This window comes from Festucalex cinctus, chromosome 12 (genome assembly GCF_051991245.1).
Source record: "Festucalex cinctus isolate MCC-2025b chromosome 12, RoL_Fcin_1.0, whole genome shotgun sequence".
Lineage (NCBI taxonomy): Eukaryota > Metazoa > Chordata > Actinopteri > Syngnathiformes > Syngnathidae > Festucalex > Festucalex cinctus.
This window is the reverse complement of record NC_135422.1, coordinates 4,727,058-4,742,800: the sequence shown is the minus strand read 5'-3', so window position 1 is coordinate 4,742,800 and position 15,743 is coordinate 4,727,058. Positions and strand designations below refer to the sequence as shown.

Below are 15,743 nucleotides of genomic sequence, written 5' to 3'. Positions count from 1 at the left end.
TATTTTTTTTTGCTTGGTCCGAGGAAATATTCTAATATTTTGAGATAGGGTATTTGCGTTTTCTTAAACTGTAAGCCATAATCTAGTTTTTGATCATAAAAAAAAGCCACAAAAGGGGGGGAAATTGTTTTGTTTTGGTATGGTGGTGGTCCCAAATGTTGGGAAGCAAGGCATGGTGTGCTCATATAGTAATTTAATTTAATAAGAATGAAAAGGCAAACAAAAAGATACTTTGGTGATTAAAAAAAAAAAAAAAAAAAAAAAAACATGAAAAAAGTAAAATAACTAAAAAAAAATATATATGGGTTTTTTTGTGTGTGTTTTTTTTTTTAATTTTAAACACACAAAAATAAAGTGATATCAACTAGACTTAACTGGAGACATCAAACAAATGACAACAAGACGTGTCAAACGGGTCTGAAAGAAAACAAGTGACGACGTATAAACAAACTGATGAGATAACGAGAGACACCTGAGGGAGCTGATGGATGACACAATGGACCAGGTTGACAAGCAGGTATACACAATAAAACCTAATGAGAGTGACACTTCCCCTGCGATTGGCTGGCAACCAGTCCAGGGTGTCCCCTGCCTACTGCCCAAAGCCAGCTGAGATAGGCGCCAGCACCCCCCGTGAGGAATAAGCGGTCAAGAAAATGGATGGATGGATGGATGGATGGAGAGTGACACTGGGGAAAAAAAAAAAGGTACACAAGGAAAAACATGACACCCAAAATCCATTACAATCAAATCACCACCGAGACCGACCATGTGTGGCTCCATCCAGACTTTTCGGCGGATTCTTGAACACATCAAGAGGGGTGTCCCAAGACTTTTGCTGTTCCTCTGTGTGAATTCCAGACTGTACACTCAACCCCGAGGTGTCCCACACAAAAGCTCGATCCTCGGTGCTCCACATCAATGAGGGGGATGAAGGCCAATTAGCATTTCACAAGTGGGCCTTTCCTCCTCCTCCTCCTCTTCTTCCTCCTCTTCCACCTTCCCCGCAGTCCTCCGCTGCTCCTGTCCTGCATGGACCCTTGTTGTGGCCCGTTGGCAGGGTGACAGTGCTCGAGTGTGCAAACTTGTGCTATTGTCCGCCGGCCAGGGGGAGCCATGGAGAACCCCCCCCCCCCCCCCCCAAATAATATGACACAGGAAAATGTTTGCTGATGGCAATTCTATGGGCTTTGTCCCACTCTTTCTCCTTCATGACGACTCGATTTAAGTCTCTAAATGTTTGACTACAAATGCAGGAGTGCTATCCAGCTCCCTTTTGCTTTTGTCCCGCCGGGTTTGAATGAGTAATTCAGCCTTTGTGCGGCTCGATTGAGGGGGCAAACAGAAAGACAAGATTCTTGAGCGCTCAAGCCCCTTTTCCATGGTTATGTGGTCTTTAGATAGCGCCGCCCTCCTGCTCCCCCCGCCTCCACTTCCCGCCGTAACTTGGAGGTGTAAACGCAACTTTATTTAAACGTAAACATATTAAGCGCAATTGGCGTGTTTAAATACCACATATTGTTTTTAAAAAAAAATTGATTTAATAGAAAGACAAGGTGAAGGCAAACAACACATGGTTGCTAAAGTGCCATTTAAAAAAAAAAAAAAAAAAATTTACCTCTACATCTCCATGACAACAATGCGCGATGGAGAAGAATTGGATAGCAGGGCGCTCGCATGCAGGCTGATTGTGGTCCATTGTAAGGGGCCTGAGGTCGCTGATTGGTTCAAGGGAAGCACCATAACTACAAGCAGTTTATATTCATTCAGCTTTGTCAAGTACCTCCACATGCAGGCTGGAGGCTGCAGGACAGAGTCGCATCCCCGCACACCAGAGGTGAGCATTATTACTATTATTTAATAGAATTAAGTTGTACAGCCGGAGTATTTTTACATAAATAATGAGTATAGAAAAACGGCACCGCCGCACCGTATTGGTGGGGAGCGCGTGCCTCGCAGTTCTGAGGTTCATGGTTCGACTCTCATTTGTTAATTTCATAAAAGTAGCCTATGCTTCTAAAATTCCAAATAAAAGCATGTGTCAGTGAATATTAAAATTCAGGGGTGTCAAATTGTTTTTTATTGCAATTGAGAAATATGAATAATCGCCTCACCATATCAAAACTGAAAATTGTTTTAACTATTGTTAATTTTATTTCAAAAAGAGTTTTGGCAACAACAACAAAAAAGCTCAAAATATTTTTTTAATAAAGTATCCGTTTTTGCGCATCATTGCCTGCATGTTTCTATTTGTGTGTTTTTTTTTTTTTTTTTGCTCAATTCTAGTTTCAAATTGTTTGATTAACTCTAATACCCTTGACGCATACACACTCGTTTCCATTCACACATGACATAAACATATTATTTGGCTAGTCCAAATGAAGTAGAAAGCAAAGCGGATGTTGCTGCTCTGACGTTAGCGTTAGCATTAGCCTACCTGCATTCCCATCCGGTTGTTCTCAACTGCATGTAAACTTTTTTTTTTATTTTTTTTATTTGCTGTAAGACATACGACAAATCAACTATAACTGCCAAGAGAACAGTAGTTTACAAAGACAAAAATGACAAAGAATCAAACATAGATGCGCAAACACAATTGTAAATTAAATCCACAAAAGCAAAACAAAATAAAACATAAATGACATTACAAAAATGAAATCAGCACATTCAACTCAACACAAGAGGTAATTTCATAGTTAGAAGATTGACCACTGACCTGTACATATGACTGGATAGCCGATTAGCCGATTAGCCCATACACGGCAGTGCAAGCCATTGAAGTCACAGGGCGGCCATCTTGTTACTCCCACCTCGCGAGCAGACTACTGTATAAAACTATACGGTAGATGAGACATATACAGCACATGGGCAGTTAATATAAGACCGGGGGCGGCGTGTATTTTAACAAGTACAAAAAAATAAATCATAATAATAATAAATAAATAAATAACAAGTGGACAGAATGTGCTATTTTGAAGACCACCTTTTTCTTTTATCGCTCAGTTCCTTAGACCGCCATCTTTAGATTTGGCAGAGGCATCTTTTGTTGAATTACAGTTAGAATTCTTTAATAATAATAATATATATATATATATATATATATATATATATATATATATATATATATAGACAAGTATCCTCCTGTACTAAACATCATTAAACATGTAATTTAAACATATATTTAAGGCAAGTTGTAAAATGTCTGTAGTCCGTTTGTTTATGTTTAATACATTTAAAACACCATAAATCATGCCGTTTCTACTTCTCAAATGTTCTCCAATTTTGATACTGTAAATGTATAGGACCGTATGCCGAGAAATGTTTCTTGGGAGGAGCAATATGGCGGCCTGGCGACCTCAAAAGTCTTGGCTTGTGGACTATCAAGTCATACATATATAGATTAGTGAGACTGACGCATGTCCCTTGTCATCTCCTGCAGATCTTTGAAAATGGACGACCACTTTTAACATGGACTGATTCAACAACCAACATTTATACACAAAGCGCTGGATGAAATGGCAAACGCAGACAGCGAGGTGAGAACGTTGCTTAATTTCGTCAACCTGGCGTCCAGCGACATCAAGGCGGCCTTGGACAAGTCGGCCCCGTGCAGACGCTCGGTGGACCACAGGAAGTACCTGCAGAAGCAGCTCAAGCGCTTCTCTCAGAAATACTCCCGAGTGCCACGATGCCACCCGCTCAGGTCCGCCGCTCAGTGCGCCAAGCCCGTTGCGGAGCCGCAGGAAAAGGCCGCAGGCAGCTGCGCGCAAACGAGCTCGAGCAAAGCGGGGGGTTCCGTGGAGCAGGTGCCCATGAGGAAACGCCAACTCCCGGCCTCTTTCTGGGAGGAACCCAAGCTGAGCCAGCGGGAGCACTCCCACTCCGGACTGAGAAAGAGTCACGCCGCCTCGACGGAGACGCGAGAACACAGGAAGGGAGGTCAAGATGAGGTCGCGCACTCCAGGGAGGCGCTGAAATTGGAGCGGAACTCTCACCACGGCTTGAGCGTGTGCGCCTGCTGCCCGTTCCAAATCCACCAGCACCAGCAGGTTCTCCCAGGTCACATGGTGGCGCCCCGTCCAGCTCTGGGACTGTGGTGCAAGGCAGAACCCGAGCCACTAGAACAGCCGCGCGGGCAGAAGATTCACACTCACGTGGTGGTCAAACCCATACCCACCAAGCCCGCCATCCCGTCCCCTATCTTCAGCGTGTTTGGGTTCATTTAAAAACGTAAACAAAACTAATTATGTTTCATCTCCGCAAATCAATAATGAGAGTCTTCCTCGAGCACTTAATGGAATACTTGGCTCTATTTTTGTTCACTCCTAGAGGACTAAAATGCACTTCTTCATTCTCTTGCTCTCTGATGGCAGACAGTAAGTTGACAGGTTTCTATTTTTAGGACTTTTTAAAGGCCTGTCGTAAAAAAAAAAAAATTACTCAAGGTCTGTTTCATCTTATGAGAATAGCTATAAATGTGAGGAGTTGAATTGATTTTCTTAGTCGTCACAGTAATGTTTGATACAGCCGCTTTCATTTCTTAAATAAACAATTCCCACAAGAAGTCCCGTGGGCTTAAGTGAATTTTTATCCTTCGCTGAGTTTTCCTGTAAAACTAAAATAATAATAAAGGAGATAAAGTCACATCACAGAGTTTATAAATAGACATATCATACAGATGAGATATATTAGGTAAAAAAAAAAAAACACGGACAAATATAAATGTACTTAATGGCTGAGATGCCAAGCGAGGTCGTCTAAACGTGATCGGTCCGTCACAGTCAGGTATGTGATCAGTCGTCCCGGTAGAGGTAAACTTGAGAGGGATTGTAGTCTATGTCGGCCTACTTGGCTGCGAACAGTCAATCTGCAAAGATGATGCAGTGGACGAGGTGACACTATGGAAAGAAATATAACGATTAGTTGAAATCTGACAAGAGAAAATGGATGTTGTATCAGTGGAAAGAAACATTTGCCACTTAAAAAAAAAAAATAAATCACCAATAGTAGATTGCAGACCTCCGCCAAGGCAAAATGATTCAAACATGTCTAGCTAATTTGTTTGCGTACTCAATACATAGAAAATTGAACTTTAGTTGTGCAGGAACAGCTCCATCTGCTGGATTTGGATGGTTACTGCACCACTTCGCCAATGCTCGTAGCAATAGCGCAGCACTGTGGCCATATAAGGGGACTTTAACTGCATTTATTGTGAAGGTAGAATGTATTATGATCTGTTGGTTCTCATTATGTGGAAGTGTACCTAATATTGTGACCAGTCAGGGTAAGTATGGTGTGCGTGCGTGTGTGTGTTTGTCTTTTGTCTTACATGACTTCCTCTTGACAGCGACCCATTCGTGGCGGCTGTCCAGGAGTTGAGTGAGTTTGCTACACAGATGAACATGAGCGACATAATCCAGCAGCACGTCAATGATGGGTCCGGTCCATTGGCTCATTGTTGATGTTGAAATCCATTGACAGAACTAAAATAGAGGAACACACAAGAAAAAAAAGAGAGGAGAAGTTACATAAACTAAATACAGTGAAGGGAAGTAAAAAAGTAAACAAATGCTTACTTTTGTGACTGTACTTTCAGGCCAAAATAAAAAAAAAAAATAATTAAAAAAAAAACAAAAACGTGTTTTGCCACCACCTTGTGGCATCTATAGGTAATCACAACCCTTTTTAACTCATTCACTCCCAGCCATTTTCACATTTCGCAATCCCGTTCGCTCCCGGCTGTTTTACTGGATTTTGACTGATTTTGCAAGGCCCACAAAATATTGTGTTCAATTGCTATAAAAACATGACACTTACCAAAAGAAAGATTAAAGTCTCTTCTTTCATCAGTAAAAAAAAAAGTATGTTACTATCTGTTTCCCTTTCGCAGCAATTAGCATTAGAAGAGAGCTGTGTTTTATCAGTTTTCACAAATATATTTAAAATTGTAAGTAATTTAGCTTTTTTTCTAGATGGCCCTGGTTGATCTCCTTTGCTCTGCTGCCACCTGCTGGCCGTTTGTGTAATAACTACCATTTCTGCAACCGTTCTTTGCAGTTGAGAGGCTGCAACAAAGCCTTCTGTATGCTCTAGCATTAAAAAAAAAAAAAACACAAAAAAAAACATATAAATACGCCTTTGGGACACTTAAAACATAAAAAAAAACATATTTACACGTTCTTGGGAGCAAATGAGTTAACTACCTCTGCTAAAAATCAGAGGAATGAGACTTACTGTGTCGGTTGCCAGCATGTACGAGTGATCGCTAAAATCCCCACAAAATATTGAGGTACAACCCGAGGTAAACCCGGCAATGTATGAGCAACGGACCCAAATAAAAATTTGCGATAGAGTTAACCCGCAATAATTGAACCGCAAAGTAGCGAGGGAAATAATGAAATACGAAATAAGCTACAGTCTCAGAGCCTTCTGTATGCTCTAGCATAAAAACAAAAAACAAAAAACGTATAAATACGTCTTTGGGACACTTAAAACATAAAAAAACGTATTTACACGTTATTGGGAGCAAATGAGTTAAGTGCATGTCAATAGCTCGTGGATTTTTGCTATTTGCAGAAGAGTGTACTCATTTTTGCTACCTCTGACTAAAAACACCTCACAAATGTTGTCAGTACATTGTGGCACCTGTGTCACTTCATGTGCTGGTCCATTGCAGTTCAAGGCAGACAAAGTGCCAATACTTCTCATGTGGGAATGTTCTGGATGAGGGCTTCTGCCATACGGGCAGGAGAAGCAGGAGAGGGCATCACAGCCGTTATCCAGAAGACACTTGAGCAGAGGCAGATTATCCACGCACAGCGCAACAACCGCAGGGAACGTCGTGGCCCAAGATGGGATTTTGGCATTGACGTCAGCCCCTCTCTGCAGCAGCAGGGACACCGTGGCCATGCAGCCCCTCTGCACGGCCAGCAGCAGAGGACTGACGGGGTCCAGGCCCGTGGCGGCACCGGCGTTCAGGAGGACCCGCGCCGTCTCGACGCTGCCGTTGGCGACGGCAAAGCAGAGGGCCGTCGCGCGTCCGTCGGCGTAGCGCGCCGCGCGCGCGGGAGCCAGCGCGGCGTTGACGTCGGCGCCTGCCTTGAGGAGCGCAGCTGCCGCTTGCGGCCTGTTGTGCTCGGCTGCCAGGTGCAGGGGGCTGATGGCGCTGTGCCGGAGCCTGGTGCGACTCGTCACAGGGCCAAGAAGGGACACTACCCTGAAAGCAAAGGCACAATGTTAACTGACACACTTTAGTTCAATGATTTTTACAAGTACCAGCACAAAAAAAGATACTTGACTCCTTTAGTGCCACTTCAAGTATGCCAACATTAAAATATGGTGAGAAAGGAGGCCTTAAAAGTTCAAAAACAACAACAAGGTTTTATTTCTTAAAGATTGTTTCTCAATTATGTTTTTGTTACCCCCCCCCCCCCCCCCCCCAACAAGGTAGAAGAACATATGTCGCCCCCCAACTCTACGTTGCGACAATAAATATTGTTCATATGCATATTTGTATATATAATGAATTTGTATCGTTTTGCAAAAAAAAAAGTTTACAAGCACTTCCCAAATAACTCATTTGCTCCCAAAAACATACATTCTATTTTAAATGTTTTAAGTGTCCCAAAGACGTAATTATACGTTTTATGGGTTTTTTTTGTGTTTTGTTTTGTTTTATGCTAGAGCATACAGAAGGCCTTGATGCAGCCTCTCAACTGCAAAGAACGGGTGAAGTAATGGTAGAAATTACAAAAACGCCCAGAAGGTGGCAGCAGAGTATAAGAGATCAACCAGGGCCATGTTGAAAACAAGCGGTTTCCCCACAGTTCTAAACAGATTTGTGAATAATTATGAAACTTAGCTATATTATAATGCTAACTGCTGCGAAACGGAAACAGATAGAAACGTACTTTTTTCCTGATGAAAGAAGAGACTCTAATCTTTCTTTTGGTAGGTTCCATGTTTTTATATGAAAAAAACACAATATTCTGCGGGTCTTGCAAAATCAATCAAAATGCAGTAAAACAGTTTGGACTGAAGGGGGTTACTTCATTAAAATTGGCTGGGAGTGAATGAGTTAAATATTACATACAACTGAACAGTATTTAAACCAATTACTGTATTTGATGTGTAATGTACATGAAAAGTTAAAACATTTATAGAACCCCTTGTGCTGAAACTTGAAAACTCAACTTTTTAGGTTATTCAAATAACCCAAAAAATGGGTCAAATGGATAACACACAAAACAGCCCAAAAATTGGGTTGCTTTGATTTTGCCCAACTTTTTGGGTTAAATAACTCAAAAAGTTGGGTCGGTTATTTTTCACCAAATTCATTTGGGTTATTCAGTGAAGCCAAAAATGTGTGTCAAACAAATACCCACCCATTAAAAAAAAAAATGTGGTTGCTTTGTGGATTACTGTTTAATAACTCAAACATTTGGGTTGAGCCTTTTTTTTTTTTTTTACCCAATTTGGGTTACTTTTGACCCATTTTTAGTGTGTCTGCAGTACATCACATCAGACACTACCACCGATAATTATCTGCAGCATAATGTCCTGCTTTATTGTTTTTTTTCTATCATATTCAGAGGCACAGTGTTTTCACTTGCAATGGAGAAACAAACTCACTCTTGGTGTCCGTGTTGAGCTGCAACATGCAGCGGAAGCAATCCTGAGTTTGACGTCTTATTTGCGTCTGCATTTTTGGACAACAACACTGCCACAATTTCCTTGTGGCCATTTTTACTGGCTTCATGCAGCGCTGTGACGCCATCACAGGTCTGCATGTTCACATTGGCACCTAATGACACATACAAAAAAGAAATAAAAAATTATAATATGAGTCAATAATCAGCAATACAACGATAGTTACCTTTTCCAATGAGGTAATTCAGTGTCTTCAAGCATCCCAGTTGAGCTGCTACAATGAGTGGCGTGACGCTGTACGTGTTGGACGGGTTAACATTGGCCCCAGCTCCAATGAGTATGTCACACATGGCAATGTTGTTCCTGGAGACGGCCTCGTGAAGGGCTGTCCATCCCCGAGCACACCGCTGGTTCACGGAGGCCCCGAAAGAGAGGACGAGGCTCACCATGTCCACGTTGTCCAACCTGCAGGCTGCAGAAGAGCAGTAATGGTCATACTAATATTATTGTGTATGGTTAGCCTCCCCTTGTGCCTGAATAAAAATCAAAACATAACTCTCCCATGATGCATTGTTGTTCTCTCACAACAAAAACAGAACAGAGCTGACTTTTTATTACACTATGCAGCTAATGTTGTGGCCAGTGAGCGTTTTTTTTTGGTTTTTTTTTGTCATTGCTTGTTTGCTAATTTATTGATTGATTGAATTTTTATTTTTTATTTTATTTTTATTTTTATTTTTCTTCTTCTTCTTCTTCTTCTTCTTATTATTATTATTATTATTATTATTATTATTATTATTATTTTAATTATTATTATTATTATTATTATTATTTTTATATATATATTAGTATTAATTCAATCTCTGGTGTAATAACCTTATTTATTGATTGATTGAATTTTATTTTTCATTTTAATTATTATTATTATTATTATTATTATTATTATTATTATTATTATTATTATTATTATTATTATTATTATTATTATTAATTCAATCTCTGGTGTAATCTTATTTATTGATTGATTTAATTTTTATTTTTCATTTTATTCTTCTTCTTATTATTATTATTATTATTATTATTATTAATTCAATCTCTGGTGTAATAACCTTATTTATTGATTGATTGAATTATTTTTTATTTTATTATCTGTTCTCATTGCTGCTGGACATGTAAATTTCCCAGAGGGAGCCATCCAAAAGGGATCAATAAAGTCAAGTCTAAGTCTAAGCCTAAAAAAATAATGGAACCACTCTACCTATATACAAAGGGGTTTCTTTGTTCTTGCTGCTAATGTCCGGATCAGCTCCACACTCCAGCAGGCACTTCACACATGACAAATGTTCACCAGAAACAGCAAGCAATAAGCCCGTCTGTTCCTGCAGGGTACGTTTGTCTGCAGAACCTGGATATGCTGGAGCGGGAAACAGCACACAAATAAGTTCAGGGTTACATTTGTGAACCAAACATGCCAATTTGACTATATTAGCACGAGCTGATACCGTTCAGTAAGGTCCTCAAGCACTCAGACTGCCCACTGGCGGCTGCATGATGCAAAGGGATCCAACCTTCTTTGTTCTCCCTCATTAGGTTATGAGGCGAAGATGCTGCCTGCTTCTTAACAGCCTCCACGTCCCCTCCTCGTATGGCCAGGACCACTGGGTCAACAGCCCTTGGAAGTGGAAGAAGAAACCATTTCATGTAATTTAGTTGTAGAATAAAAGAGGGCAAGGCAAGGCAAGTTTATTTGTATCGCACATTTCATACACAAGGCAACTCAATGTGCTTTACACAAGGAAAGACGACACATAAGTATCAACAAAAACAGTAGTTAACATTCAGGGGAAGAAGAGAAAATAAAAGTAGGTTACAAAATTTAGAGAAAATAAAAGTAGGTTACAAAATTTACTAAATCGATGCATGGATGGATGGATGGACGGACGGACGGCCGGACGGACGGATGGATAATTAAAAAGAAGAAAAAATCATGATTAATTGAAGCTGTTTAAAAGTCCTTAATCAAATGTATGAGAAAAAAAAAGCAAAGTTTCAATCATATCAACATCCACAGCAAATTAGAATCTGATCATATAAGACATATGGTGCATGTATATAAAATATGATGTATACATTATATATAGCTTATGATGTATTTTGTTCACCATTTTTTTTCTCAATTTTGTTTTTAGTTATTTCATTAGTTTTCATTAACTATAATAACTTTGATCTGCACCTCTGACTACTACTACTACTACAAATAATAATAATAATAATAATAATAATAATAATAATATACACGATAAATGTCACCAGAAATATGTGAATGTCCCTATAAGCTGCCAGACTCATCAAAAGAAAGACAAAAACAGACAAACAATAACAACAACAACAACAACAACAACAAACGTTCGTTATTATTGCCAAACCGGTACAGAAAACATGGAACAGCCAAATATAATATTAAAAACTTGGCGCAAGTAATGAGAACGAAACAGTTGATTGAGGTGAATCTAGACAGCCGCAGTATATTAAAACGGTGTTTCCGTGTCGGTACTGTAGATCTTATTCACACAATAGCAGCCATATAAACGCACACACGTAAACACACAAGACTCACTCGGCGCGTGACGTCACGTTCATTCCCCTGCTGTCTCCTCGCAGTCGCGACGTTACCTCATCATTATCATCATCATCATCATCATCATCATCATCATCAATAGATGGCCTAGTCTGCCCGTGCCGAAACTGAACTAAATATTGGTAATAGCTGAATTTGGTCATCATGGCTGCTGTATGGCCGCAGCCGGACGAGCGTGCGCGGTGGTCAGGCTGCAAGTCACGGAGGCAGCAGGCGTGAGGGGGTCAGCTGTGGCCGCTCGGATTATTTTTGGAGCTTATTGTGAGGCAGGCTTCATCCTTATATGTCATGACACTCGCGCGTCCGCTGATAACATGAACCCTGAACACAACACAGACCTGTCTGTCGTGCCATCATTTGCCTTCGTTATTTGCATGCTTCCTTTGTTATTTAAAACGCTCTGATTAGATCGGGTGGAAAAAAACAAGATACTCTATTCATAACCATAAACTCAATTCATGATGATTGACACGTTTTAAGAAAATACTTTAATTATTATGGGCGCACTGGTCTTGTAAAATGCTGTACCTGCCTGAATATTCTTTCTATATGTAAACACAGATAACGACACTTATGCTAATTATGTTCAACCTTCTTCTTTATCTTTTATGTTATCTTACTCTTATTTCTATAAACTCATTTTACAACGTGCCCCCTAGTGTTCACAATGAGAAACCAAAGTGAAATGTTTGGCGATTAAGCCCACGGTTTAGTGAACCTCACAAACCAGATTGATAATTGTGATTTACTCAAGGGAGTCCTTCATATTATCAATCTGGAACTTCACTCGGCAAATTCGTTCGGGAAAGGAGGAACGTTCTGTACAATACTTCGAACTGATTGGACGATGCGGCAACTTGTCCGTGTTGGCTTTGACCAATCACAGCAAAGGATGAAAATCTCGTCTTCTGTCTCATCTTACAAAAAAAACAAAAACAAAACAAAAACAAAACATAACAAGAAACATCTTTACCGGATAAAAATGCACGAAGCGCATCTCTCTGTTCAACATTCAACCAGGAAAAGGTGAGTAATTCTGCGAGAACAGAATTAATTGCAGCGTCCATTCGTCTGTTAGGTTTGTTTGTTTGTTTGTTTGTTTGTTTGTTTGTTTGTTTCCCCACTGCCATCATTGCTTCTTGGTTTCGTCCTGCCCTAGACATGGTCGTTTTAAAAACAAAAAAAACGGCTTATTATATACATGGTCTTCAAAAAAAAAAAAAAAAAAAAAAAAAAAAAAAAAAGCCTTACTAGACATGGTCGTTTTTAAAAACAAAAAAACGCCTTACTATACATGGTCGTTTAAAAAAAAAAAAAAAAAAAAAAAAAAAAAAAAAAACGCCTTACTATACATGGTCGTTCTTTTTTTTTTTTTAACGCCTTACTACACATGGTCATTTAAAAAACAAAAAACAAAAAAAACACCTTTCTATACATGGTCATTAAAATAAATAAATAAATCCACCTTACTATACATGGTCATTAAAAAAAATAAAAAAATAAAAAATGCCTTACTAGACATGGTCGTTTTTAAAAACAAAAAAACGCCTTACTATACATGGTCGTTTAAAAAAAACAAAAACAAAAAAAAAGGCCTTACTATACATGGTGGTTTTTTTTTTTTTAAACGCCTTACTACACATGGTCATTTAAGAAACAAAAAACAAAAAAAACACCTTTCTATACATGGTCATTAAAATAAATAAATAAATAAATAAATAAATCCACCTTACTATACATGGTCATTTAAAAACAAAAAAAAAACACACAAAAAACACCTTACTATACATGGTCATTTAAAAAACAACAACCAAAAAAAACTATACATGGTTGTTTTTTTTTTTTTTTAACAAAAAAAAACACACAAAAAAAACACCTTACTATACATGGTCGTTTAAAAAAAAATAAATAAACATAAAAAAACAACGCCTGATTGGTCCGACCTAAAAAAAAGGTCGGTTGCAAACGTATCAGCGGGAGCAGTACAAGATGTATTTCTCATTTTGTGAACAAATACCACAATTCCGCTCGCTGTCAAGGTTACTAGTGAAATCCTCCAAGACAAATCTCATAGTAAAAAAAATATTTTTTTTTTAAATATGATTTTTTTTTTCACTTTGTTAACTTCTTTATTAATTAATTTCAGTAAAAGCAATACTACTGCGTTCATTTAAGTGGAATTAAAAGATCAAAAATACTCTCTTTCTAGAAGACCACAACACAAGTCATCACTTCATTTTTTTGCTGGCTCCCAAAAAAGAGGAAATATCATCTTGATCGGGGCTATGAAAAACATGTCTGCCCCTTGTATGACCTTTGTGTCACCTGTTATCGGGTTCGGTGTTTGCATTCTTACAGCAATCCCATGTGAGCATGCATACGACCTGAAAAATGTATATATTGTATGTGTACGTACGCCTGTATGTGTTTAACGGCCTTCCATGTTGCCTCATCATCAAACATGAACTCAATCATATAAATACTGCAGATGAGATTTTTTTTGTGTCGCTTTGGCCAATCTTATAGTCATCCAAGGACAAAAAAAAAAGAACCCTCAACAGGTATGACCTTTATCACATCACACACAGCATTGGTCTTTTTTTTTTTTTTTTTTTTTTTTTTTGTTCCAAGTGAGCTGGATTTGACAGGATGTTGAGTCAAGATTTTCATCTAAGGACCAAAAAAAAAACAAAAAAAAAAACACTTTCCACACTGATAATTTAATGACAGTGAGCCATGCAGGTACAGTAAAGTCAACACAACTTCAGGACAAGGAAGCAGAATACATCCACATCAAAAGACAACTTAATAGTGAATCATAAATTGCTCACCTGTGTTCAGTGTCGTTTGATGCATGGAAAATATCGCCAGCCAGCCCGTTTTTGACATCCACGTCCAGCCTCTGATAAAGAGACCCACATCTGTTGACAGCAATCATCCCTTGAAGTCCGGTCAAACATCCACCGTGTCCTGATGTGTTGCCCACAGACTCGTGACGTAGCTGTTGATCTGGAACGCAAAATGAGAAGCGCAAAAAACTAGCGTGAAGCGTCAATAAAACAACAGCATAAAATCCAGAGGCCCATTTGAAGGGATTGTTCATTCTCTATAAATCAGGCGACACTAACACGAAAGCTCTGCTATGTGCTGTGGTTGACATCAGAGAGCAGCTCAGGCGATGAGGACGACAGATACCTTTTAAGGATATGTTGAACTGACTTTGCTCCCATTTGCAGCTCCACTGGGAAAGCTGATGTGAGGTTATATCTTGGTCAAGTTACCGTATTTTCCGCACTATAAGGCGCACCTAAAAGCCTTCAATTGTTTCCAAAAGCTGACCATGCGCCTTAGAATCCAGTGCGCCTTATATATGGATCAATATTGAACCGCAACAGGTCTCGCTGTCAAGACGCTATCGGTGACCCAGAAGATCCCGCCATCTTGGATCGCTAGCTAATACTGATACTTTACCTCAGAGAAAATAATAAAACAGCTGTTTATTCATTTTGGGAGTGAATGGAGTTGTCAGAAAGCTGGTTTGTAATCTATTAATAAAGTTTGACTGACCTATATGACTGTTTTGTTGACATTCCCTTTAGCGCAGCACCATCTAATGGATATACAACGTAACCCCAGCCTCTACTGTAGCGCCTTATATATGGAAAAAGTTTTAAAATATGTCATTCGTTGAAGGTGCGCCTTATAGTGCGGAAAATACGGTAATTGCATTGTAGAACGTTGTAGCAGCAGTTTGACGGTTGACATTAGAAGCGCAGATTAGAAAACATACAAAGAACACATACTGTATCTGTAAAGTGAGGGAGCTCCTAAAGCATATACTGTATGACCAAATATAAGATTACATCATGTTACAACACAAGTTTTGACTTACCCTAGAGCCAGAGATCACTCAGTTAGTAGTAGCTTTTCACTGCTGCACGAGCCGAAGATAATATCAAAAAGTTCTTGTGATGAATCAGCGCTCGTCGCGCATATTTCACAATCATGTCTGCAGAAGTGTTTGTGAAATATGCTTCCTGTGACAAAACTGGAAGTGGCGTCTGCTTGTTGCTCGACACAAACAAGTCGTTCAAGCGCGTCTATTTGCAAACAGAGGAACCGGACCAGACTGACTGTTAGCAAATGTATGCGGAGGACCACATCGTTGCTCAACCGGGATTAGCTTAATTTGTTGATATGCTTGTGTCACTTCCTTTTAACCGCAAGTATATTTGTGTATGTCAAAAGCATAATGGTCTTTATTGTGTGACAAACACGGTTTCTATGAAATGAATAGTTTTAACTGAGATTGATTTGTGTAAATATTGTTCCTAATTGTCCCTAAAGCCTAGATTCAGATTAATATTTCATTTGTGGAATATGAATTAAGCAGAAAAAAAAATCTATTTTTATCAGTTTCAGGGAGCGGCCATTTTGCCCTGTACTGCCACTCGCT

General features: G+C 39.2%; 2 protein-coding genes across 4 annotated transcripts; one reads left to right on the top strand and one right to left on the bottom strand.

The window, feature by feature from the left end:
- The first annotated feature begins 511 nt into the window (after positions 1-511).
- LOC144032081 (protein FAM181A-like) lies at positions 512-4,745 on the top strand. The gene is made up of 2 exons (XM_077539743.1): positions 512-1,837; positions 3,440-4,745. Exon 2 carries the CDS (start codon positions 3,516-3,518, stop codon positions 4,224-4,226), a length of 711 nt encoding a protein of 236 aa, XP_077395869.1. The 5' UTR covers positions 512-1,837; positions 3,440-3,515; the 3' UTR covers positions 4,227-4,745.
- LOC144032080 (ankyrin repeat and SOCS box protein 2-like) lies at positions 3,148-15,381 on the bottom strand. 3 transcript variants are annotated; one of them, XM_077539742.1, is made up of 9 exons: positions 15,180-15,381; positions 14,119-14,296; positions 10,152-10,321; positions 9,908-10,063; positions 8,876-9,121; positions 8,632-8,803; positions 6,646-7,216; positions 5,330-5,483; positions 3,148-4,898 (listed from the first exon to the last, which is right to left on the bottom strand). In XM_077539742.1, the coding sequence occupies exons 2-9, from the start codon at positions 14,223-14,225 to the stop codon at positions 4,729-4,731; spliced, it is 1,746 nt and encodes a 581-aa protein (XP_077395868.1). In that variant the 5' UTR covers positions 14,226-14,296; positions 15,180-15,381; the 3' UTR covers positions 3,148-4,728. The 3 variants fall into 3 exon arrangements, with proteins under 3 accessions (XP_077395868.1, XP_077395867.1, XP_077395866.1); XM_077539741.1 differs by having other exon boundaries at positions 14,119-14,288; XM_077539740.1 differs by lacking the exon at positions 15,180-15,381 and having other exon boundaries at positions 14,119-14,612.
- Between the last annotated feature and the right edge of the window lie 362 nt (positions 15,382-15,743).

Coding starts and splice junctions, on each gene's coding strand:
- LOC144032081 (XM_077539743.1), top strand. CDS start 3,516: ATGGCAAACGCAGACAGCGAGGTGAGAACGTTGCTTAATTTCGTCAAC.
- LOC144032080 (XM_077539740.1), bottom strand. CDS start 14,390: ATGAACAATCCCTTCAAATGGGCCTCTGGATTTTATGCTGTTGTTTTA. Junction 10,322..14,118: donor TCAAACGACACTGAACACAG/GTGAGCAATTTA, acceptor TCCACTTCCAAG/GGCTGTTGACCCAGTGGTCC. Junction 7,217..8,631: donor GCTCAACACGGACACCAAGA/GTGAGTTTGTTT, acceptor CTTTGCTTTCAG/GGTAGTGTCCCTTCTTGGCC.